This window comes from Amphiprion ocellaris, chromosome 19, assembly GCF_022539595.1.
Source record: "Amphiprion ocellaris isolate individual 3 ecotype Okinawa chromosome 19, ASM2253959v1, whole genome shotgun sequence".
NCBI lineage: Eukaryota > Metazoa > Chordata > Actinopteri > Pomacentridae > Amphiprion > Amphiprion ocellaris.
The window spans coordinates 10,543,197-10,568,649 of NC_072784.1; the positions used below are offsets into that span (position 1 = coordinate 10,543,197).

A 25,453-nucleotide genomic window follows, 5' to 3' on the forward strand; every position below is an offset into this window, starting at 1 on the left:
GAAGAAGAAGAAGGAGGTTATTTATGCAGGAGCAGATGTGCTGCGATGGATTTACAACCATGGCTTTCTACAAGGTGATCTGTGCGACCACTGTGCTGCTGATTCTGCTGCTGCCAGGTAAGAAAATCACACACCTGAACAGGTAGCGCTACTGAGGAACACATCCAGTCCTCTAGTTCAGAAAAAGAAGTAGTAAGACGAACACAGAGAAACATGCAAATCCAATCACACAGAGTGCAAAATATTTTGATCAAAGGGAAAAATAAAGTAAGAAAAACTTTGTTCAGGTGGAGTAAAATCTCAAAATGCCTTTGTTTGGTTAATAAAGAATAAAGGCAGTTGTCAGAGTAAGTGTAGTAGAACAAAAAGGAGAACACTTTCCCTTACTGCAATAACTTTTTGCAGCATTAGGAAACTCTAGACTCAGCTTATTTCAGCTTCATTAGTAGCTTTGTTCTGAGATTAAATGATCACGTGAGATGTAAGAAACAGGAGGATTACATTTGTGCAGAGAGAAGATTCACTGTTTTATGGATTATGTTGCTTAAAGAAACTAACAAGAAGGAAATCTGTCAATTTTATATGTTAAAGTCTCCTTAAAAGTTTAAACTAACATTAATGTGGCATATGAGCCTAGAGTCAGCTCCAAAACTAACCCTGACTATCGTTATTACAGACAGTGAACTAACTACTAAAAATATAAGATTTGTTGTTTCATGATTTTTGTGTTTGTCTTCTATTTTTCAGAGTCTGAGTCACAGCTAGACGGTAAATCAAAGTTTCAGTTGGTTGTTATGATCTTGTCATTCATGAAATACAAAACACTATTTGTGTCAAATACAGAAGGCAGAGTGTTGCTCACTATGTGTTTCTAATGTCTTTAGTTTGTGGTCTGGCGAGTCTCAACACCAGGATCGTTGGAGGACAAGATGCCCCTCCAGGTTTCTGGCCCTGGCAGGTCAGTGTGAACTCAGTTGGAGGGTTTCAGTTCTGTGGAGGATCCCTCATGAACAACCAGTGGGTGCTGAGTGCTGCTCACTGCTTCTCCAGGTGAGGAACTACAGTCATTGTAGACCAACATGTCACAGCTAGACCTGTAGTCAAACTGAATGCACCACACAACCACAGGTGTTATCAATACTGGAAAAAATGCTGTCTCCACACGCAACAGGTATTTACAGAGTCTATGAAAAGTATTTGCCCCCCATGCAAATTTTCCCTTTTCATTGCTTTTGAACCTTGAATTCTCATCAGTTTAATTTGACTTTTTTTGACAAGAATTTCCCCCAAAAAATGAAGACCACCTGAGGTCAGTGAATGTGTCTCAGTGATTGTAGTATAAAGACTCCTGTATCTGGAAGGTCCAGTCACTGATGGATCAGAACTCCTGGATAGAACTACACCATGAAGACTAAAGAACACTCCAAGAAACTCTGTCATCACTTCTCCTGACACTTGAATTGCTTTCAAAAAAAATCCCTTCCATGTCAGTGTTAAACTTGACCTGATTTTTGCTGACAACGTCACTTGAAATGTCATTTTTCCCTGTTGTTTTGTTGTTTCCATTTGTCTATTTCTCCGTATCTTCTTCTTTTGTGACCCTTATGAACAGAGTGCGCAGTGCGATTGTGTATGTGGGTCGTCAGAGCCAGCAGGGGTCCAACCCCAATGAGGTTTCTCGGACTGTATCACAGATCATCATCCATCCCAACTACGACTCCTCAACTCTCAACAACGACATCGCCCTCCTGAGGCTCTCATCATCTGTGACTTTTAGCACCTACATTGCACCCGTCTGCCTGGCAGCCTCAGACAGCACCTTCCACGCTGGCGTTAACACCTGGGTCACCGGCTGGGGCACCATTGCATCTGGAGGTGGGTCATAAAGCCAGCAGTTTACATCTGAGAGTGTTCAGTTAAGTAAACAGCAAAGAGAAACAAAATGGACAGACTGATACATAAACCAATTAAAAAGAGACATAAAATTAACAGAAATAGGCATAAAATGACTGTAAAGAGGCACAGAAAGACCAAAAAGTGATGCAAATTGATCTGAGAGACAGAACCAGCTAAAATTAGATGCAAAATAGACCCTAACAGTAAAGAGACAGCGAAGGACCACAAAGAGACAAAAACACAGAACAATATTTCACACTAATTCAATGCAAACAGAGATAATTAAAAAAAAGAAACACCTCAAAAACATCTAAAAGGGGCTACTAGAACAAGTAAAATGGCTGAAAAGGTACAAAACAACCACAAAGAGATTCAAACTAAGGAAATGACACGGAAAATGAACACAAATGGATGCAACACTAATGCACACAGAGACAAAACAACAGCAAAGACACACAAAATAACCTGAACGGAATGCAAAACAATGGAAAAAAGTAAATAAAATAAACAGAAGTACACCTAAAACACCTGCACAGAGGCACAGAAAGACCCTAAAGTAATGCAAATCAAGACAGCGACACAAGTAACGATAGAAAGATACAAAAAGAGCACAAACATAACAATTCATTGCACAGATAAAACATACAAAAGGTATACTCAGTGTAAAATGAACACAGAGACTCAGCAACTGCAAAGAGGCACAAACAAATGAAAAAAAACATGCAAAATGAACACAAATAAATGAAAGATGACTGCAAAGACACACAAAAGACCAGAAAGAGATTAAAACTGACTTAGTGAGACAAAAAAAAATCAACACTTGCAAAACAACAACAAAGAAACACAGAGGGCTCAGAAAAAAAAAATTAAAAAGCTACCAGAAAGAGACAGAACCTAACCAAGATACACACAATTAGATGACAATTTAATGCAAACAGATGAAGCCACCTTTAAGACATACTAATGGGCCACTACTAGATGCAAAATGGCTGCAAAGGGACAAAATTACCACAAAGAGACTGAAGCCAACAAAAAGAAGAGATACAAAGGGATCGCAAAAGACCCACAAAAAGTCCAGGAAATGTTCATGGAGTTACTGATGAATGTGTTGTTTATTAAACTAAATTTGTGTTTTCTTAGTGAGCAATCCTTTTCCACAAAACCTGATGGAGGTGCAGGTGCCGATTGTGGGAGGCAGACAGTGTAACTGCAGCTATGGAGTTGGTCAGATCACTGACAACATGCTGTGTGCCGGCTTACCTGAAGGAGGGAGGGACTCCTGTCAGGTGATCACCTTTACCTGTCTGAGCCAGCTTTTACTGAGCTGATAAAAAGTGTTCACCCTCAAGTTTTCCCCTTCTATTCCTTTTCAACATTGAATCATGGCCAATTTAATTGGGCTTTTTGACAAAATTTTAGGGAAAAAAAAGTCTTTCATGTCCAAGTGAAAACAGATTTCTACAATGTAATGTCAGGTAATTAAAAATGTAATACAGACAAGAAGTAGTTGAGTAAGTATTCACTTCATTGATGTCAGTATTTAATAGATGCAGCTTTGACAGCAGTTACAGCATTGAGCCTGTGTGGATGGGTCTCAGTCAGCCTAAACATCTGGACACTGCAGCTTTACCTCATTATTCTTTTCAAAACTGTCAGGTTACACAGGGATCGTGAGTGAAAAGCCGTTTTAAAATCCCAGCACAAATTTTCAGTTGGACTGAGGTCTGACTTGGCCACTAGAACATTGAATTTGTTGTCTTTAAACCATTTCTGTGTGGCTTTGGCTGAATGATTCAGGTCTTTGTCTTGATTGAAAACAAATATTCTCCGAGTTTCAAATCTCTTCAGATTGCATCCGGTTGTCCTCCAGGATTTCTCTAGACTTTGCTGCATTAATTTACCCCTACTTTTACAAGCCCTCCAGGACCTGCTGCTGAGAAATATCCATGATGCTGCCACCACCATGCTTCACAGTGGGAATGATGTCTTTGGGATGATGTTCAGTGTTTGGTGTCCGCCAAACACAGCATCTAGTCTAATGGTCAAAAAGCTCCATTCTGGTCTCCTCAGACCAAAGAACCTTCTTCCAGTTGACTTCAGAGTCTCCCACATGTCTTTTGTTCCAGATTTAATCCAAAATTTTTCCATTGCAGTCTTTCTCTTTGTCTCCCATAAAACTTTGACTGGTGAAGAACAGACAACAGTTGTTGTATGAACAGTCTCTCCCATCTCAGCTGCTGAAGTTTGGAACTCCTTCAGAGGACTCATAGGTGTCTTGGTGGCCTCCCTCACTAGTCTCTTTCTAGTAGCTCCTTCAGAGGAGTCATAGGTGTCTTGGTGGCCTCCCTCACTAGTCTCTTTCTTGCTCAGTCTCTCAGTTTTTGAGGACGTCCTGCTCTAGATAGATTTACTCATGTTCCATATTCCTTCCATTTCTTAATAATGGATTTAACTGGACTCCAAGAGATATTTGGTGACTTGGAAATGTTCTTGAATCATCCCTTGACTGATGCTTTTCAACAATCTTTTCTCAGAGTTTCTTGGAGTGTTCTTAAGTCTTCTTGGTGTACTGATCCTTCCAGATACAGGAGTCTTTATACTACATACTTCACTGAGACACATTCACAGACCTCATATGATCTCCATTTGAAAAATTATTTTGAAAAAAAGCCAAATTAAATTGACCATGATTCAATCTTGTAATGTAATAAAAGGGAAAGCTTCCAAAGGAATGAACATTTTTTATAGGCACTGTACCTCCTTCTCATCTGCTCTGTAACTAACTGTTTCAGGGGGATTCAGGAGGTCCATTGGTGATTAAGCAAGGCAATAGATGGATTCTTAGCGGCGTCGTCAGTTTTGGAAATGGTTGTGCCTTGGCTAGGTTCCCAGGAGTTTACACCAAAGTGTCCAGGTATCAGACCTGGATAAATGAACAGATCATCAGCAACCAGCCGGGCTTCATCACCTTCAGGTCCACAGGGACTGACAGTGACCTCAGCGTCACCTGTCCAGGCCTGCCACCAGTTACAACCACCCTCCCTCCAAACATTACCCTTACAATATCCTCTCCAACCACCACCCTTCCACCAACCACCCCCTCTCCAACCACCCCCTCTTCAACCACCCCCTCTTCAACCACCACCCCTCCAACCACCACACCCAAACGTGAGTGCCTGTCAGTCCCACACTTTTGATTGTTAACAATACCTTTGATTTTTTTATACAGAGAAACAGTTCATTTATATCCCGATCTCTTTATAGAAGTCATGTGACATCTGACAGCTCTGGTATCTGAGTCTCAGAGGTCTGATTTTCACTGTGCCTACCTTTGACTTTTCTCTCCAGCGGTGGTCTGTGGACAAGCTCCGAGGAATTCTCGTATTTTGGGGGGAAGCTCGGTGGCGACAGAAGGCGTTTGGCCATGGATGGCAAGTCTGCAGAAGAATGGAAGTCATGTGTGTGGTGGGACTCTGGTGGCCGTGGACTCTGTGCTGAGTGACGCCAAATGCTTCTCAAGGTGAGATCAGTTTGTCTTATTTCCCATTGTGATGCAAAAGAGACACAAAACAAGCAACTGAGATGCAAATAAAATGTAAAATTATCAAAAAGGGACAAAATGAGAACCAAGAGATGCAAAACAATTAAAATTGCAGTAAAATACCAAGACTTTTAAACATGAAACTGTAGTGAAGTGCTTTCAAAGAGTTCAGTAGGAACCAGTGATCTTGGAGTCACAGATGGACATCGCTGGTTTGTCTCTCTCCATGCTAACTGTGAGAAGATGAAGTTGTGAAGGTGCAGCCGTGGTTTTAAACTGATAACATCATGTTTTGAGTTCAGTTCATTTTCCGTTCCTCAGCCTCCCTGTAGCGTCTGACTGGACTGTAGTGCTGGGTCGCCTGAGGCAGAACGGATCCAACCCATTTGAGGTGACGATGAATGTGACAAATATAACTCTGAGCAGCCTGAACGGATCCAACGTCGCAGTGCTGACCCTGTCAGGTCAACCCACCCTGTCCGACTACATCCAGCCCATCTGCCTGGACAGTGGGCGAACCTTTGCTGTGGGAACAGTGTGCTGGGCCGCCGGCTGGAGCTCTGGACGAGGAGGAGGTGAGTCCACAACACAACGGCTGACACAGGAAAGTTCTGCATCAGTCCACCTGTTCAGGTTAAACATGTACTCTGTTGCACATCAATGTTATATAATCACAGTTTCTTTCTCTTCCTAACTTCAGAGGAGCAAATCTTGCAGGAGCTCCAGACCTCGATAGTAGACTGTGGAAACGCATCATCCAGTGACAACATTTGTACAGGAAATTTTACACTGGAGCAGGTGAACAATAACAATTATTATTATACTTCTTTGGTTAATATGGGTAAATGTCTATAGAAATGAGAAAAAAGGAATGAAAAGATGCACAAAAAGACCAAAACGTGATTAAAAGTTGACCACAATGAGATAGAACTAAACAATCATTTTAAAAGAACACAAACAGATGCCCAACATGCTAAGCTAAAGCTAACCACTGTGGGCCCAGTGGACCCACCACTGGCAGGGCATAGACATTGGGGTTGAGTGCTATGGCAGTGAACAGGAGCACGCACCTACATGTGGCGCCTCTGGTGGCGTAGATTAGTTGTGGAGATGTAGAACGTCACCTCAGTTGTGGGGAAGGAACCTGAGCTGGTGCAGGAGGTGGGGTGGTACCGACTAGATATCGTTGGGCTCACCTCCACGCACAGCAAAGGTTCTTAAACCAAACTCATGGAAATATGTTAGACTCTTTCATTTTCCTGAGTTGCCCAAGATGGGAGAAACAGGGTGGATGTGGAGATACTCATAACCACCCAGTGCATAGAGGGCACCGCTTTGTAGGAGTTCTCCCCGGAGAACAAGAGGGTGGGGGCTTTAACTCCTGAAAGAGTTTCTCCTTCATCTTGGGGGAGGTTAGGGACATGGAATCTGAGTGGGTCACGTTCCAAAGCTTCCAGTCGACCAAAAGGTCTGCAGCTGCAGCAGTTGCAGAAGCTAAAACTTGGTTGAGGAAGGAGTTCAGAGAGATTATGAAAAAGGACTTTTCATTGGCCTTGAAGAGTTCTGGCAAACTGTTGAACCCCTCAGGAAGGGAACGCAGGGCTTGGCCCAGGCCGAGTACAGCCTGGGCAGAGAACTGCTGACCTGGACTGGGAATATGGTTGAGTGCTGGAAAGAGCACTTTGAGAAACACCTCCATCCAGTTAACACATCCTTTGCCCATGTCCATGGTAGAGGTCACTGAGGTAGTCAAGAACCTTTTGCTGGACTGTCTTGGTTAACACATCTCTTCGGTGTTGCATGGACATTGGTGATGGTGCCTGTGGAGGGACAGACTGGGGTGGTTGTTCCCATTTTTATAAGGGGAGACTGGAGGGTGTGCTCCAATTTTTGGGGTATCACACCTCTCAGCCTCCCTTGGAAAGTTTACTCCAGGGTGCTGGAAGAGAGGATCTGACCAACTGTTGAACACGGATTCAGGAGGAGCAATGCAGGTTCTGTCCTAGTCGTAGAACAGTGAACCAGCTCTTTACCCTGCAGAGCTAATGAGGAGGTCATGGGAGTTCAACCAGCCAGTCCACATGTGTTTTGCTGATTTGGAAAAGGCTTATGACCATGTCCCTTGAGGGGCCCTGTGGAGGGTACTGCAGGAATATGGGGTACCAGGGAGAGCTATGCTCATATTCTCAGCACAAAATCAAACACCTTTCCTGTGGGTGTTAGACAGTATTTATTATTGTGTAAGTTTACCTAACTAATTTTAATATTAGAGTTAAGACTCTGCAATATGAGATAAATACAAGAAGGAAATGAAACTCGTAATCAAACTATCGGCTGGAAAGTAGCAGTGTGTATTTTCTAAATATCAAACTCTTTCCTTCAGGCCTGACAGAGTATTTTCTGAACAGCTCTTTCTGTGAGACTAATAGATTAGAAACACTGATAACTGTCCTACGGGTTTGTTCAGGGTTATTCTGGCAGCCCGCTGATGTGTAAAGAGGAGGGCACTTGGTTCCAGGTGGCTGTATTATCGGTTGAAAACAATTCCATTGAAGATAACTCCACTGAAATCAGCTTGACCCCAGACAATTCCACCAAAATCATCTTGACTGAGGACAACTCCACCAGAGTCAGACTGACCCGTGAATTTCGAGCCAACAACCTGCAGGTCTTCACCAGAGTGAGCCACTTCCAGAACTTCCTGACTCAGACTCTGGGTACATTACTGTCTCCAGCCTCCACCAACAACACCATCAACATCACCATGACCAGCAACACCACCGCAACAACCAACACCCTCGCGACCACTGACAGCACAAATACCACCAACAGCACCAACAGCACCTACACCAGTGCAGCTGCCACTATTTCTGTGACCACCGGGGGAGCTCCTGTTCACTCTTCCTCCGTCTTCTTTTTCTTTCACCACTTCCTCCTCCTCGCCTTGGGTCTCCAGCTCTTCTCATAGAGAACTTCAGCTGATTTACATGTGAGAAGCACAAATGAATGTGAGCAGCCTTGAATGTGAGAAATGTTACAGGCTTTAAACTGCATCATCTGATCGCTGAGTGGATTCTGACACTATCGGTTGACCAATAGGAGCTGAGTAATGAAGTAGGCAGAGTTAAACCAGGCTTTCAGGTTTCCTACAGTATAAGTCCTGTTTGTTTCCTTGATGAGCAGGAAAAAAGAACCATTACTACAACTACAGCAAAGAGACAGCTTTGGAGCAGAGCATGCAATGTTAAATGTGAACTCGGTGCAATGTTAGCCTAACTAACTTTGTGGAACCATGTTTGAACTGATTTAGTTCAGGTTATGTCTTAGTTTCATAGTAAACATGCACATTTTTTTGAGACACTAGCTGCCAAACTGAGAAAAAATCTACTTTATTCAGAAATATTTCCCCATGTGAGTAGAATCAAGAACTACAAAATGAGCTCTAATTGTCATTGAGTAGTTCAGGTTCACACTGGGAATCTGGACACTACAGGTGACACATTTGCGCTTAGAAAAATATGATTTTTTTCCTTCACACCTCACTACTACTTGGCATGTTCATTAGTTCTGTCAGCTGGACTTTATTTTGAAGGGTGTAGAAATGCGAGTGTGAATGAAGAACTTTGAAAGTTTCACCTGCACTGAACAGATGTGTGTGAATGTTGCCCAGCAATCCGGCATTTCATGGTTTTTGATGCACCATAAATCAGATCAGAATTATTGTAGATTCTTTAAACAGATGCAATGATAAGATATGTGGATTCTTTATATATCGTATATTTGCTGTTTCAGAATTTGGAAGTTTTAGGAATACAATCTACCTCATATAAACAGACAGCTGCTGTACCACTCTGTAAATTCCTATCCAAAAAGACGATGCACTTAATGTTTACTGACAGTATTTGCTCTGTGTATACTTCAGCTGCACTGTAATTATTTAACTTGGATGATAATTCTTCTTTTTGAATCTTTACTATCAGATTTAATTTTGGATGGACACATTGGACATCCTGCCACAGGAAATTGTGTTTTTATCAGGGGGGGAAACTGACCATGTTGTAAATATTGTCGGGAAACATATCGTCTGCATTTCCCCTCAAACCTATGAATATGTGTCCTGTACATGTTGTCTGTTTGAGGTAATAACCTGCTTTTAAATGAAGTGACGTCTTCTGCTACGTTGTGATTGCACTTATGAGAAACACATTAATGTTGGAGTTGTTCAATACGTAGAAAAACTATTTTAAGGAATACACTGAAGGTGTGTGAGTGTGTTTACAGTCCAGTTGCACATAATTACATATGGTTTAAACTCCTGAAATTTGGCTTTTGATTAATTTCAAACGCATTTTATGTTATTCTGAACAATTTTTTTAATCATTGAGGCCAATCTTTGTAGTCGTTGTGGACAGTTTTTTTACTCTAAATGGACAAGTCGAGCAGCTTAGTTCTATGTTTCCTTTCAGTCACACTGAAAACAAAAAATATTTTGGAAAGCTGCAAATTAGTTTAGTGGTAAGTGGCAAATAAATAACACTTGAGAGAAAATGTTTGATAGCATGATGGAAACTTAAACAACAAATCTATAAATAATATTGATGTTTCCAACTGAAAAACGTGAATGTAACAGTGGAGGGTGAAACTTTGGACTGTACAGGTAAGAACAATGTGTTCAGGTGTTACCTGAGTGTGATTTCCAGCAGAGGGAGTTATAAGCTCTAAACCAGTTCAGAATGCAGTTCAGTTACTCCTCTGGCTTGCATGTTTGATATTTAAACTGAAGAAATGAAATAATAGAAGTACCAGGCTTCATGTTCTGATCAGGTTAACCCTGTTGTCTTTATTGTTTTGTTGACAAAATGACGCCAAATATCATCAACTGTTTGATTTTCAGGGCTGCACAGTGGCGTAGTGGTTAGCACTTTCGCCTTGCAGTGAGAAGATCCCTGGTTCGCGTCCCGGCTTTCCCGGGATCTTTCTGCATGGAGTTTGCATGTTCTCCCTGTGCATGCGTGGGTTTTCTCCGGGTTCTCCGGCTTCCTCCCACAGTCCAAAAATATGCTGAGGTTAATTGATTATTCTAAATTGCCCGTAGGTGTGAATGTGAGAGTGATTGTTTGTCTTTGTATGTGGCCCTGCGACAGACTGGTGACCTGTCTAGGGTGTCCCCTGCCTTCGCCCGAGTCAGCTGGGATAGGCTCCAGCCCCCCCGCGACCCTAATGAGGATTAAGCGGTGTATAGATAATGGATGGATGGATGGATGTTTGATTTTCAGCTTTCCAACAGTCGTCAAATATATGTTTAATGGCTTTTACAGGTAACAGCTGTTGTCTTGAATGTGCTTTATAATAATAATATAAAAAAATAATAATTGACTTAAGTGTTTTATAATGTATTGCATGATTTGGGTCGTTTTTAGATGTTTGAATTTGTTTTCATTAGATTGTAAATTTGTTGTCAATAATAAAGTTATCGTTATTTTTAGTAGTACTAGTATTAGCATGTGTGGTTCTGTTGCAATAAACAACCAAATCTAAGCATGAGGTTGTGAAATGTATCAAAAATAACTTCATTTTACATGTCTCATTAAAAAAAAATCATCAGAAACAAACTGCTTGCACCAGATTTCACTTGAAATAGAGGATTCTAAACTCCTCGGCACAACTGATTCTCCAGTCAGCTGTGACCAGCAACAACAACAAAGAAGAACTGCAGGCAGTGTTTCCACAGCACAGAGAGGAGATGATCAGAGAGTCTGAGAGGAAACTAAAATATACTGGATCAAAAAACTAAAGCATGAGACGTGGATTCGAGTTTTTTCGAGTTTTTTTTTTCCTTAGAAGTACAGGACTTTATATTGTGATGAAAAATTAACAACAATGTGGAAAAAAGTCATTTAAAAAACAAACAAACAAAAAAACACCCTCAAAACTACTCGGAGTTCAGAGATTGAAATGTATGAAATGACCATTTATGTTTTCATGTTGAAAGAAATTGTCAGCATGTCTGGCTACGAACACAGCTGTAAAACCTGACGTGTTCGTTGTACTATACTGTACAGAGATGAATGATTAAAAACTGGTTGGACTGCACGGCTGAGGAGTGTTCTCAATGACCAGCCGTGTGATCCGGAACACATTTTGCTATAATTAGCTGGAAAGTATGTGGTTTGGAACAACAGATCCACATTCAAACGTTACTAATCATGCAGAAGTACAGCTGTGAACAAAAGTTTCCACCCACTTCTAAAGACTATGTATATCATGGCAGTCTTGAATTTCCAATGACTCCTATAACGCTGAATTTTCCATGGTGGAATCATTGAAACATATACGTCTTTGTCACAAAATAATAGTGTATTTTGGTTCTTTTATAGATATGTTGTCAGTCTTCTGGAAACATGACAAAATCTGTCGGATCATAAATATACAAACAGAAATGCTGATATTTGGTTCAACGTCCTTTGTCCATTTTCACCTGAGTTCGGTTCTTTTGGTTTCCGTCTACAAGCTTCTGGTTTATCTTTGACTCCTCTGGACAGAATTGGTGTAGTTCAGCTAAATTTATTGTCTGTCTTTGAGCAGCAGGAAGAAACATGGAGGCGGGTTGTGTGTGTCTTTTAATAAGAACTGGGGCAGAATTGCTGATATCAAAGGGTCCTGTTGTACACCTGATCTAGAGCTGCTGGTTGCGTCATTCAGACCCAAGTACATCCCTCAGGAGTTCGGTCAGCTGACTATAGTTCTTGTTTACACCCCCCCCTCTGGTAACATCATATGCGCATCAGAGGCCATAGCTGCATCTGTTCGTCAGATTGAATGTGCATCTCCAGACGCCCCTGTTTTGATTTTAGAGGACTTTAATGGCTTCAGGCTAACTAAGACACTCCCAGCTTACCAACAGTATGTCACATGCACCACCAGAAGTGATAGAACAATCGATCTCTGCTATGGGAATGTGAAGAATGCATATAAAGCATTAAAAAAAAACACCTATCAGCACTGCAGACCATAATGTTGTTCATGTGACCCCTGCCTACCGCATGAAACTGCCGAGAGAAGGCGTAGCCAAGAAGCTGGTGAAAAAGTGGGATGATAATGTGGCTGAGACTCTACGGGGCTGTTTTGACTGCACTGACTGGGAGGCCTTAACTTTTCAGGGTCTTTTAATTATTTATGTATTTGGCACCTTGCACTTTTGTAAGGATAGCATATTCTTTTTAATCTTAAATTTTACCAGTCTTTTATCTGCTATCTCTGGTATGTTGGATGTGTTGTGTCTATGGTATGTTGCTTGTGTTTATTCTTATGCTGTTGGGTACATGAATTGTATGTACAGATGCTCTGGCACAAATGAAATTCCAAATGGAAAAATAAAGTTCTTTGAATTTGAATTTGATTGAATTTCTGACTCAGACTTTCTTCATCAGTCTACAGGTTCTTGATGAGTTTAAGTCAGGACTTTAGGGAGACCAAACCTTCATGCTAACCTGATTGAACCATTTCTTTTCCACTTGTAATGTGTGTTTGGGGTCATTGTCTTGTTGGAATGTCCAACTGAGTCCAAGGTCCAATTTTTTCAATTCTACTAATCTTTAACATCAGTAAGTGTCCAAACCCCATTGGTGGATGTCAAAACCAAAAGGGCTGTCTAGAAATGTTTAGCATCAGTTCTGAAATCTTAAAAACACACACTAAGCTGACATCTCAACAAGTGCAGGAAGCACCAAGTGAGTTAAGTTCACACGCAACATACAATCCACTCATTGTTCAAACTCATTGTTCCAGTTTCCATGGGTACATGGCATGGTAAAGCTGTTTTTGACACTGAAGCTAGTTACACTCTCATTCATGAGTATCTCTGGGTCAGATTAAAAGGGTCAAAGTCTGACCTCCTGTCATGGGCAGAAGGTCCTCAGTATCTGGCACTGGATGGGAAAACTTTGCTGTGGATCTTCAAGGACAAGCTGTGCTCAGGTCAGATGCTTTATACTATGGCATGGTCCTTGGTCTGGATTCCATTTTTAGCACTGTAATGATAATAAATGTGGCTGATAAGGTTTTAAGTCCATCCCCTCCATTACTTACCCATGTCAGCTAGGTAATGCTAACCTTGCCCACTAGACCACGAGAAAAAAGCAAACGAGTGAAAAACAACAACCCAACTCGCAACTTGTCACTAATAAGTTCCATTCCTCCTTCCACTGTTTCTTTGGAACCTATGCGAATGGAAGTCAGAGATCACATCAACATTGCAGTTGAAGATGCTCATGTGCAAAACGAGGAAAAGGAAGAGTTTCAACAGCTTTTACTCGTCCCAACCAAACTGGAAAAACTGCTGTTGTGTAACACGCGATCTACAGTGCTACCTGTCTGACAATGAAAGAGAGGCCTCTTCCAAACATTAACTTCATGTTTACTCTGACTTTCTTCCTGGAGCCACCCTTTTCACTACTGTTGATGTTATTAGTGGATGCTACCGAGTAGCCATGACTCCTGATAGTAAAGAAAAACGTGCCTTCATCACTGACTCTGGATTTTTTCACTTTAATGTCACGCGCACTTTTTGCCCGACTTGAATGACCTTAAAAAAAGGGAAGAAGTTTCATCAGAAGCAAAGCCTGTCATGTCCAGTTTGATCTCTCCACCTATCTTTGATCACCCAAATCCAGACCTTGCATTTCTTGTAAATATGTCTTGGAGCTGTGTGACCCAGGGAGCAGAAGATGGAAATGAAGTGGTTCTGGCATATGTAAAGTATATATTGATATTGTTGCACTTTGTCACTGTTGCACTTTATTGCTGAACCCTGACTATTGACAGATCCAAGTCAAATGTATGTGGAATGTGTGTTTCATGTCCTGTCCTGCTGCGACCCATGTCTGCAAACTGAATTGCCCCGAGGGGATAAATAAAGTTATCTGAATCTGAATCTGAATCTAAAGGGACAGCAATAAACTGGGCCAAGAAAAATTACTCATAAACAGCAAAGGAGTGCCCTGGCATCACCTGGGCTCTGGAAAACTACCAACACTATCTTGAACCAAAACCTGTCACAGTTAGTCAGGAAGTCAGCCTGACAGTCTGACAGTTAGCCCACCAGTTAGTCTGTCTGACAGTTAGCCCACCAGTTAGTCTGTCTGACAGTTAGCCCACCAGTTAGTCTGTCTGACAGTTAGACCACCAGTTAGTCTGTCTGACAGTTAGCCCACCAATTAGTCTGTCTGACAGTTAGCCCACCAGTTAGTCTGTCTGACAGTTAGCCCACCAGTTAGTCTGTCTGACAGTTAGCCCACCAGTTAGTCTGTCTGACAGTTAGCCCACCAGTTAGTCTGTCTGACAGTTAGACCACCAGTTAGTCTGTCTGACAGTTAGCCCACCAATTAGTCTGTCTGACAGTTAGCCCACCAGTTAGTCTGTCTGACAGTTAGCCCACCAATTAGTCTGTCTGACAGTTAGCCCACCAGTTAGTCTGTCTGACAGTTAGCCCACCAGTTAGTCTGTCTGACAGTTAGCCCACCAGTTAGTCTGTCTGACAGTTAGCCCACCAGTTAGTCTGTCTGACAGTTAGCCCACCAGTTAGTCTGTCTGACAGTTAGCCCACCAGTTAGTCTGTCTGACAGTTAGCCCACCAATTAGTCTGTCTGACAGTTAGCCCACCAGTTAGTCTGTCTGACAGTTAGCCCACCAGTTAATCTGTCTGACAGTTAGACCACCAGTTAGTCTGCCAATTAGTCGGCCAGTTAACCAGACAGCTTGACAGTTAGGCCGTTATAAGTCTGGATTATTTAGTAAACTCACTTTAAGGAACAGACTCCTGGATCTGCAAGTTAGAGATTTCATGTCAACAAGGTCAACAAGGAAGTGTCAGGGTTCTGTAAAGGTATAATTACTGGAAAATGTACAGGTATGCAAAAGTGCAAAGTCATTTTGACACACCGTTCCAGGAAAGGAGAGCAACAACATTATGCAGAACTGGTTAAACCAGGTAAATCTGCCAATCAAGATCAAAGATACAAGTTATTAAATGCATGTGTTCATTTTCATACATCATTAGCTTAGACAGAGGCCAGAGTGTTAAACTGCTATAAAGCTTTGTCTGAACCTTGTTAAAGTCAGTGTTAACCAACACTTTATCCTGTTTAAAGGCTGAATTATATAATTACTATTGTTATTATTTCTTTGCTATTAAACTACCTAAAAGGCCTCATTTTTGTGGTGGAATCCTTCACTTTTTAAACCAGACCCCTGAACTAAAGTAGACTTAAATTTAATCAATCAATGATGATAAAATGTTATCTAATCAATCTGTGAACAGGAGTGGCAACCACAAAGGCACCACAACTCTTTAAGATAAAAAGAAAATGTTCCTGAGAATTATGAACTCCTTATCTACACCTTTGGGTGCTGTGACTCACGTCTACAAATCAGAATACATTTAAATAGAATTTCACATTCATTATACAATCTGACATCATATTTTATGTATACTATCTGACACGTGACATGCAGTAAAATTAGCTTGTATGATATTTGTCTGAAGCCGTCTTTACGTGGGATTTTTCTCTGATAGTGACCACAGACAGTTTTGTAACTGAAATCTTGTGAGACATTTAAAGCGGAAATGTCTCTTTGATTAGACAAATCTCAGACAACTGAAATGTGTCAACAGGTCAGTGAAAATCAAAAATGATTTAATCTGTAACCCCGCATTGTCATCTCATGTGAGATCAACAATTAATCATAAGCCTGAAAAGTTACTAATTACAACAGGGGTGGCAAAAAGGTGGAAAATGTACAGAAAGTAGTGAAGTAGAAGTGGAGGAAACATTGAGGCCCTTTACAGAACAATACTTGAGTACAAAGGGACTCTGACATGTTTGATATGAGGACAAACAGGTGAGTTGCAGTGAGGTGTTGGGCATGTCGTCAGACAGGTGATGGTGTTTGTCATGTCAGAGGTAAAGAGGCGTGTTTCAGACGGAGGGAGGGAAGAAGAAGACGAAGGTTATTTATGCAGGAGCAGATGTGCTGCGATGGATTTACAACCATGGCTTTCTACAAGGTGATCTGTGTGACCACTGTGCTGCTGATTCTGCTGCTGCCAGGTAAGAAAATCACACACCTGAACAGGTAGCGCTGCTGAGGAACACATCCAGTCCTTTAGTTCAGAAAAAGAAGTAGTAAGACGAACACAGAGAAACATGCAAATCCAGTCACACGGAGGGCAAAACATTTAGAGCAAATTAAGTAAAGAAGTAAGATGCCTTTGTTGGTTATACAGTTGAAAAAAACACAAACAAAACTGTAATAATATGGAAATATTTCTTTTTATGTGACAGATACACAAGTATTAGTAAAATGACAAAAACAGATTGTGAATTTACATTTCTAAAATAAAATAGTGTATATTTTTTGTAAATGTATTTGTAAAAACTCATATTTGAAAAAAGACCATCAATAGAAGAGTCGAGCAATTTGAAACTGAATTACAAGTTTTTGTGGCATCAGGAAACTCTTGTTTTGGACTGAACTCACGGCAGCTTTGTACTTTTCTTTTAAACTTGACTTCCAAGAAAGCTCTGCACAAGAATTCCCATGTGCCTCAACTGTCTGTCTGTGCGTACAAAAAATATTGAATATTGAATATTGAAGCAGGAGAAGGAAATTTCTTCTATTTGTGTCATGGATCAATGAGTTAAAAACTCAATTGCAGACACCAAGAAACACAAAGTGAGCTTTAATCAAAAAATGCTGATATATAAAAAAAACACAGTCCAGAAAAATTAAAAGAATGAGGACTGGCAAAAATTAACCAAACATCCAAAACTGTAACAAAAGCATGCTGTAACTTGAAGCAAGAAATATAGAAACACAAAAAAGCTAAAAAAGAAACAAAAAACCTAAATGTTCTAACCAGAGGCAAAAGTACATAGAGAAGAATTCAGGCAGGTGAACAGTAGATCTGCTGAGCTGGTCCAGTACCAGTTTGCCTATAAAACCAATAGGTGCACTGAGGACACCATCTCACTCCTGCTCCACAATGCCATGACACACCCGGAGAACCCCAACACAATACAAGTTCATAGACGACACAGCTGTGGTGGGGTTGATAACCAACAATGATGAGGCAGCCTACAGACAGGAAGGCCAGGCCTCGCATCCTGCTGTCAGAACAGTGACTTGCTCCTCAACACCAACAAGACAACGGAGCTTGACATTGACTTCAGAGGTGGAACAGGTGGGGAGTTTCAAGTACCTAGGTGTTGATCTCTCAAGGGATCTGACGTGTGGAATGAACACCAGGGAAGTAGTGAAGAAGGCCCAACAAAGACTCTTCTTCCTGCGCACCCTCAGAAAATCGGGGCTCCCACAACAACTCCTCACCAACTTCTACCAGTGCACCATAGGAAGTGTCCTGAGCTATGGATACTCTGCCCGGCTGAGGAACAGAGCCAAAAAGATCAGATCAGGCTACACACACCCCAGTAAATGTCTTTTTGACACCCACCCCTCTGGCAGGCTCAGGGTCATGCATTGTTTTACAATATTGTATATGCTGCTGTGGCAAAGAGAACAATCGCACGGAATTTTGTTGTACAAGAATATTCAGTGACAATAGAGAATCTATCTATCTATCTATCTATCTATCTATCTATCTATCTATCTATCTATCTATCTATCTATCTATCTATCTATCTATCTATCTATCTATCTATCTATCTATCTATCTATCTATCTATCTATCCAATGGCCTCCAGGCATCCCAAACAAAACCATCAAAACCAGAAAAGTCCACATTGAGCTGGGTGGGAAGAGGGTGGAGGGGGTCTGAAAGAGGGTCAAAACTAAACAAAGGAGTCCAGGACAGACGGACACAGTCTGGTGGATGGTCTGAAGGCAGGAAGAAATGGCAGGACCACTCTGAAGGATGGGAGGGTTGGCGGTATCCGAGACAGAACCGTTTGGTAGGACAGCAGGTGGGCAGCGTCAAATGTGGGACTGGGCCAGATGTTGATCGTTCCCAGCAGGCATGGCAGACTTGCAGTGGTTGTCTGCTGAGAACACAGACTCCAGACCAAGGGGACATCAGCTGACACAGGATCAGGGAAAACGTCACCTGACAACGGCAGGGCACTAAACTTAACGTTGGACGGCCTCGGTGCACATTCTAGAATGGAAGAGATGGCGTCAGCCCATTCAGAGGCAGGGACAGGAACAGGAAGGGCATCAGCAACCCTCTGAAAAGCAGGAACAGACGAGGCGTTGGCGACCCCTCTGTGTCATTTGTTTAGTACAAAACAGGCTAAATAAACATCAACGCTGCACATAAGAGCAACAAGTACATTGCATATACATTATGTCATTTGGGTTTGAATAGACTGAATTGCAGTCTAAGTGTCAGTAAACTAACCACGGACACTCGACTATCCCACTGTTATTATAGACAATAAACTAACCACAGTAATATAAACACAGAGCCGTTGTTTTAAGATTTTTGATTTATTATTATTTTCTGTTTTTCAGAGTCTGAGTCACAGCTAAGCAGTAAGTCAAAGCTTCCTCTGATAATCCCTATCTTGTCATTTGTGAAATTTGAAACACATCATTTTTGTCAAATAGAAATGTTTACATTTTCGTATTGTTAATAATTTCTATCAAACTTAAATCCCAGACTGAAGGCAGAGTGTTGCTCACTGTGTTTCTAATGTCTTCAGTTTGTGGTCTGGCACGTCTGAACACCAGAATTGTTGGAGGACAAACTGCCCCTGAAGGTTTCTGGCCCTGGCAGGTCAGTGTGAACACAATTCTAGGGAGTCAGTTCTGTGGAGGATCCCTCATTAACAACCAGTGGGTGCTGAGTGCTGCTCACTGCTTCACCAGGTGAGTAAATACGGTCAACCAAAGCATGTTCACCCAAACATCCACTGCTTAATGTTTTATTTTTTCAGGGCGGTTTCATTCAGACATTACCCTTCTATTTCTCTGATTTTTGTAAAGAATAATGCCATAAATCCTGTCACTGTGAAGCACAATGGTGGCAGCATCATGATGTTTCTCAGCAGCAGGTCCTGGAAGGCTTGTAAAAGTAGAGGGTAAATGAATGCAGCAAAGTCTAGAGAAATCCTGGAGGACAACCTGATGCAGTCTGAAGAGAATTGTGGCTTATTCATTTTATATTTTTAATTAACCAACATTAGAAATAAATTTTCACTTTGACAACAGAAAGCATTTTTTTTGGAAATTGTAAAAAAAAAGTTAAAAAAACTTTGATTCTGCATTGTATTTTTTTGATCCGGTATGTTTTCTTTTCTGAGTCTCTCTGGTCGTCTCATCTTTGCTCTGTGTGAACACAGCATGAAGTTCACCTGAAAACTCTCCTACGAAACTGCTGGTCACATCTGAGTTAGTCATGGCTTCTCACTAGCCCAATAAATTACATGTTTTTGACTATTAGGATGGAGGCTTTTTAATTTCCTCCAGTAGAAAACAAGCCTGTAAATGTTTTTTTGTCACCGATCAGGACCACTGCGAGCAATGTGCAGGTGTTTCTGGGTCGTCAGAGCCAGCAGGGATCCAACCCCAATGAAGTTTCTCGGACAGTAACACAGATCATCATCCATCCCAACTACAACCCCTCAACTTTTGACAATGACATCGCCCTCCTGAGGCTCTCATCAACTGTAACTTTCACCGACTTCATTGTTCCCGTCTGCCTGGCAGCCTCAGACAGCACCTTCCACGCTGGCATTAACACCTGGGTCACCGGCTGGGGCACCATTGCATCTGGAGGTAGGTTTTTAGGCAAACAGCTTACATATATGTTCAGATAAGTGAACGACACAGAGAAGCAACACAAACAGAACAAGATGCAACCAATGAAGAAGAGATGTGAAACGAACAGAACAGATGCTAAACAATGCAAACTAAGTTTAAAAAAAACAAACTTGAACTGCACAAAATGACCGGAATGAAATACTAAATGATCACAAAGATACAAAACAAAAACACTCAGAGCTGAATGTGTTTTCTTAGTGAGCAATCCTTTTCCACAAAACCTGATGGAGGTGCAGGTGCCGACTGTGGGAAACAGACAGTGTAACTGCAACTATGGAGTTGGTCAGATCACTGACAACATGCTGTGTGCCGGCTTACCTGAAGGAGGGAGGGACTCCTGTCAGGTGATCACCTTTACCTGTTTGAGCCAGCTTTTACTTCCGTTTGCTCTGTAACTAATTGTTTCTACTCTGTCAGGGGGATTCGGGAGGTCCGCTGGTGATTAAGCAGGGAGATAGATGGATTCTTAGCGGCGTCGTTAGTTTTGGAAGGGGCTGTGCCCTGGCAAACTTCCCAGGAGTTTACGCCAGAGTGTCCCGGTTCCAGACCTGGATTAATGAACAGATCATCAGCAACCAGCCGGGCTTCATCACCTTCAGGTCCACAGGGACTGACAGTGACCTCAGCGTCACCTGTCCAGGCCTGCCACCAGTTACAACCACCCTCCCTCCAACCACCACCCCTCCAACCACCACACCCAAACGTGAGTGCCTGTCGTGCCCAGACTTTTGGTTCTTAACAACCCTTTGATTTTTTTATACAGAGAAACAGTTCATTTATATCCTGATCTCTTTATAGAAGTCATGTGACATCTGACAGCTCTGGTATCTGAGTCTCAGAGGTCTGATTTTCACTGTGTCTACCTTTGACTTTTCTCTCCAGCGGTGGTCTGTGGACAAGCTCCGAGGAATTCTCGTATTTTGGGGGGAAGCTCGGTGGCGACAGAAGGCGTTTGGCCGTGGATGGCGAGTCTGCAGAAGAATGGAAGTCATGTGTGTGGTGGGACTCTGGTGGCCGTGGACTCTGTGCTGAGTGACGCCAAATGCTTCTCAAGGTGAGATCAGTTTGTCTTATTTCCCATTGTGATGCAAAAGAGACACAAAACAAGCAACTGAGATGCAAATAAAATGTAAAATTATCAAAAAGGGACAAAATGAGAACCAAGAGATGCAAAACAATTAAAATTGCAGTAAAATACCAAGACTTTTAAACATGAAACTGTAGTGAAGTGCTTTCAAAGAGTTCAGTAGGAACCAGTGATCTTGGAGTCACAGATGGACATCGCTGGTTTGTCTCTGTCCATGCTAACTGTGAGAAGATGAAGTTGTGAAGGTGCAGCCGTGGTTTTAAACTGATAACATCATGTTTTGAGTTCAGTTCATTTTCCGTTCCTCAGCCTCCCTGTAGCGTCTGACTGGACTGTAGTGCTGGGTCGCCTGAGGCAGAACGGATCCAACCCATTTGAGGTGACGATGAATGTGACAAATATAACTCTGAGCAGCCTGAACGGATCCAACGTCGCAGTGCTGACCCTGTCAGGTCAACCCACCCTGTCCGACTACATCCAGCCCATCTGCCTGGACAGTGGGCGAACCTTTGCTGTGGGAACAGTGTGCTGGGCCGCCGGCTGGAGCTCTGGACGAGGAGGAGGTGAGTCCACAACACAACGGCTGACACAGGAAAGTTCTGCATCAGTCCACCTGTTCAGGTTAAACATGTACTCTGTTGCACATCAATGTTATATAATCACAGTTTCTTTCTCTTCCTAACTTCAGAGGAGCAAATCTTGCAGGAGCTCCAGACCTCGATAGTAGACTGTGGAAACGCATCATCCAGTGACAACATTTGTACAGGAAATTTTACACTGGAGCAGGTGAATGACATTATTATTATTATTATTACTGCTACACACTATTTGTTGGTAGGTCGTTTTTACATCAGAAGTTGAAACCTGCAATCAACATGTTTTCAAGCCCACTGGTGTCACTAGTACTGGCCCTTTAATCCATCCATTATCTATACATCGCTTAATCCTCATTGGGGTCACAGGGGGACTGGAGTCTATCCCAGCTGACTTAGGGTGAAGGCAGGGGACACCCTGAACAGGTCACCAGTCTGTCACAGGGCTACATATAGAGACAAACAATCACCCTCACATTCACACCTACGGACAATTTAGAATCACAGCATGTTTTTGGACTGTGGGAGGAAGCCGGAGTACCCAGAAAAACACACACACATACACTGGGAGAACATGCAAAGTCCATGCAGAAAGATCCCAGACCCAGGCCGGGACACAAACAGGGGATCTCCTAGCTACGAGGCGACGGTGTTAACCACTGAACCACTATGCAGCCCTACATTTCTACAATCTCTGCAATTTTTTTCAAACCACTCTGTACATCATCTCTCGCTACCTATTTCACCATGCTGAATGTATCTTCCATCAGTTTGCTCCTCTGTTCACTGTTTGTGAGCCATGCTGCATTTATTTTATTGATCAGTGTGTTTGAACTTCCTTTCAGTCAGTCTTGTCATCTCCTCTCTGCTCTGTGGAAACACTGCCTGCAGTTCAACTGAAAACTCTGAATTTTTTACTGTTGGTCACAGCTGAGTCAGCTTTGGAGAATCTGTCGTGCTGAGGAGCTCAGAATTGTAGAGTTGAATACAATTGGATGGAAGTGATTAATTTTTGATGACTTTTTGAACGAGGCATTTAAAATGAAGTGATTGATGAATTTTCTAAAACTTGAACTTAGATTTGGGACACAACCACATATACTACTACTAGTACTAATTATTACTATTATTATTAATTATTATTATTAGTAGTAGCAGTAGTAGTAGTAGTAATAGTAGTAGTAGTACTAATAGTATCTCACATGAATTCTTGCTGTGTGACTGCTGGTCACAGCTGAGTCATACATGGTCTCATAATTGCACTGAGGACCGTACATATTTTTGTTTTTCATACGATCTGTTTTGAATTTTTAAAATCAATTTTAAGCTGACATTTAGTTAATTTTCCTCGACTCTGCTTACAGAGTGCAGACATTTTAGTTTTGTTTTTTTTCAGGATTTACTTGATTTTTGTTGATTTTGATGAAATTTCACAATTTTAAGTTTAGATTTAGTTGCTATTCATGACAAAGCCATGGGTCACACAGGATTTGTTCAATGACTGTCAGAAAGTGGAAAATCTGGTCATTCTTCTGTTTTTACAATTTCTGACTGATAAATAATGTAATTTTGGCAATTGGTTTAAAGAAAATAAAATGTCTTCATTTGGGGTTCTTTTGTTACCTTTACACAGAGCCAGGCTAGCTGGTTCCCCCTGATTCCAGTCTTTATGCTAGGCTAAGCTAACCTACCTTTACACAGAGCCAGGCTAGCTGGTTCCCCCTGATTCCAGTCTTTATGCTAGGCTAAGCTAACCTACCTTTACACAGAGCCAGGCTAGCTGGTTCCCCCTGATTCCAGTCTTTATGCTAGGCTAAGCTAACCTACCTTTACACAGAGCCAGGCTAGCTGGTTCCCCCTGATTCCAGTCTTTATGCTAGGCTAAGCTAACCTACCTTTACACAGAGCCAGGCTAGCTGGTTCCCCCTGATTCCAGTCTTTATGCTAGGCTAAGCTAACCACCTTTTGACAAAAGCAAAAATGCAATCAAACTCTCAGCAGGAAAGTGAAAGTGTATTTTACAAATATCAAACTCTTCCTTTAAGTCATTTTTTGTGTGTCTCTCTCTGTGGAACTAATGAGATTAGAAACACTGACAACTCTCCTGTGGGTTTCTTCAGGGTGACTCTGGCGGCCCACTGATGTGTAAACAGGACGGTTCCTGGTTTCAGGTGGTTGTGCTGTCTGTTGAAACCAACTCCACCAGAGCCAGATTGACCCGTGAAGTTCGAGCTGACAACATCCAGGTCTTCAGCAGAGTGAACCGCTTCCAGGGCTTCCTGACTCGGACTTTGGGCACGCTGCTGTCTCCAGCTTCCACCAACAACAGCACCGACAACAGCACCACCACCACCACCACCACCACCACCAGCGCCTCCGACAACAGCACCACCACCACCAGCGCCTCCAGTACTGTGGCCGGCAGGGGCACTCCTGCTCACTCTTCACCCTTCCTCTTCTTCCACTTCCTCCTCCTTGCCTTGTGTCTCCAGCTCTTCTCATAGAGAACTTCATCTGATTTACATGATGTGCAAAGCACAAATGAATGTGAGATACCTTGAAAGTGAGAATTGTTACAGGCTTTAAACTGCATCAGCTGATCGTTGACTTGATACTGAGGCCTATCTGTCACCTCCCTACTGCTCTGTTGTAACGTGGTCACCAGCTTTGTAAGCTGGACTTGATTGTGAAGGGTGTAAAAATGTGGGTGTAAATGAAGAACTTTAAAAGTTGCACTGAACAGAAAAGTGTGAATGTTGCCCAGCAATCCCGCATTGCATGGTTTCTGAAACTAAATGGATGATACCTGCATTATTATAGATTGTTTTATCTATCAGACGTGTGAAATCTTTACATGTCATACATTTGCTGTTGTGGAATCTGCTGAAGATCTCAGGAATATTGTTTACCTCATATAATCAGAGAGCTAATGTAGCTCGATGTAAATTAATGCTCTTAATATTTGCTCTAAAAACACTTTTTAAATTATTCTTTGCTTTAACAGATGATTATAGTTTTTTTTACTGTTTTTTTTTAAATTTCTTGCATTCTGGGGATTTTTATGCACCAATTTGCATTCATTTATGTTGAAATTGTCTTTTGTGTTAAACAAAGTGCAAATTTTTTTTCCTGTGACATTGCACTTACTTTATGTCTTGAAAACTTGCATACCTCTGAAACCTGGTGGGGTTCCTGCGATCACTGTGTTGCTACCAACTGAGCAGGAAAACTGTTGCTGCAAAGAGTGGAATATTAATTATTAATAGTAGACTGAGAAAATTTCTGAATGACTGGAATTCCAGCTTTTTGTCCCAATATACACAGTTTGTGCATCTCCTCACTTCCCTGAAAATCAGATAGAGAGTGTGAAGTTAGTATGAGTTATAGGGACACAATAGGCACATTAATGGGAGACATATCTGACTGAAATAAACCAGAATGATCCTTTAAGACGACTATATCGTATATACACAACATCCTATTTGTATATTTGACAGA

General features: G+C 41.8%; 1 protein-coding gene across 3 annotated transcripts; it reads left to right on the forward strand.

Moving 5' to 3' along the window:
- On the forward strand, positions 1-25,405 carry zgc:100868 (uncharacterized protein LOC554458 homolog). 3 transcript variants are annotated; one of them, XM_055004938.1, is made up of 11 exons: positions 1-117; positions 748-768; positions 885-1,050; positions 1,613-1,875; positions 3,037-3,182; positions 4,689-4,936; positions 5,042-5,064; positions 5,245-5,416; positions 5,759-6,012; positions 6,138-6,235; positions 7,905-10,928. In XM_055004938.1, exons 1-11 carry the CDS (start codon positions 24-26, stop codon positions 8,403-8,405), a joined length of 1,986 nt encoding a protein of 661 aa, XP_054860913.1. In that variant the 5' UTR covers positions 1-23; the 3' UTR covers positions 8,406-10,928. The 3 variants fall into 3 exon arrangements, with proteins under 3 accessions (XP_054860913.1, XP_054860915.1, XP_054860914.1); XM_055004940.1 differs by lacking the exons at positions 748-768; positions 885-1,050; positions 1,613-1,875; ... (5 more) ...; positions 6,138-6,235; positions 7,905-10,928 and adding exons at positions 18,965-18,985; positions 19,156-19,321; positions 19,962-20,230; ... (4 more) ...; positions 22,051-22,148; positions 24,076-25,405 and having other exon boundaries at positions 45-117; XM_055004939.1 differs by lacking the exons at positions 1-117; positions 748-768; positions 885-1,050; ... (6 more) ...; positions 6,138-6,235; positions 7,905-10,928 and adding exons at positions 16,411-16,545; positions 18,965-18,985; positions 19,156-19,321; ... (5 more) ...; positions 22,051-22,148; positions 24,076-25,405.
- Positions 25,406-25,453: the final 48 nt, after the last annotated feature.

What these genes read in the sequence shown, in the direction of transcription:
- zgc:100868 (XM_055004938.1), top strand. Translation starts at nt 24, where the DNA reads ATGCAGGAGCAGATGTGCTGCGATGGATTTACAACCATGGCTTTCTAC. An exon ending in GAGGGAGGGACTCCTGTCAG is followed by an intron (nt 3,183 to 4,688) that starts GTGATCACCTTT and finishes TAACTGTTTCAG; the next exon opens with GGGGATTCAGGAGGTCCATT. An exon ending in GAGCTCTGGACGAGGAGGAG is followed by an intron (nt 6,013 to 6,137) that starts GTGAGTCCACAA and finishes TCCTAACTTCAG; the next exon opens with AGGAGCAAATCTTGCAGGAG.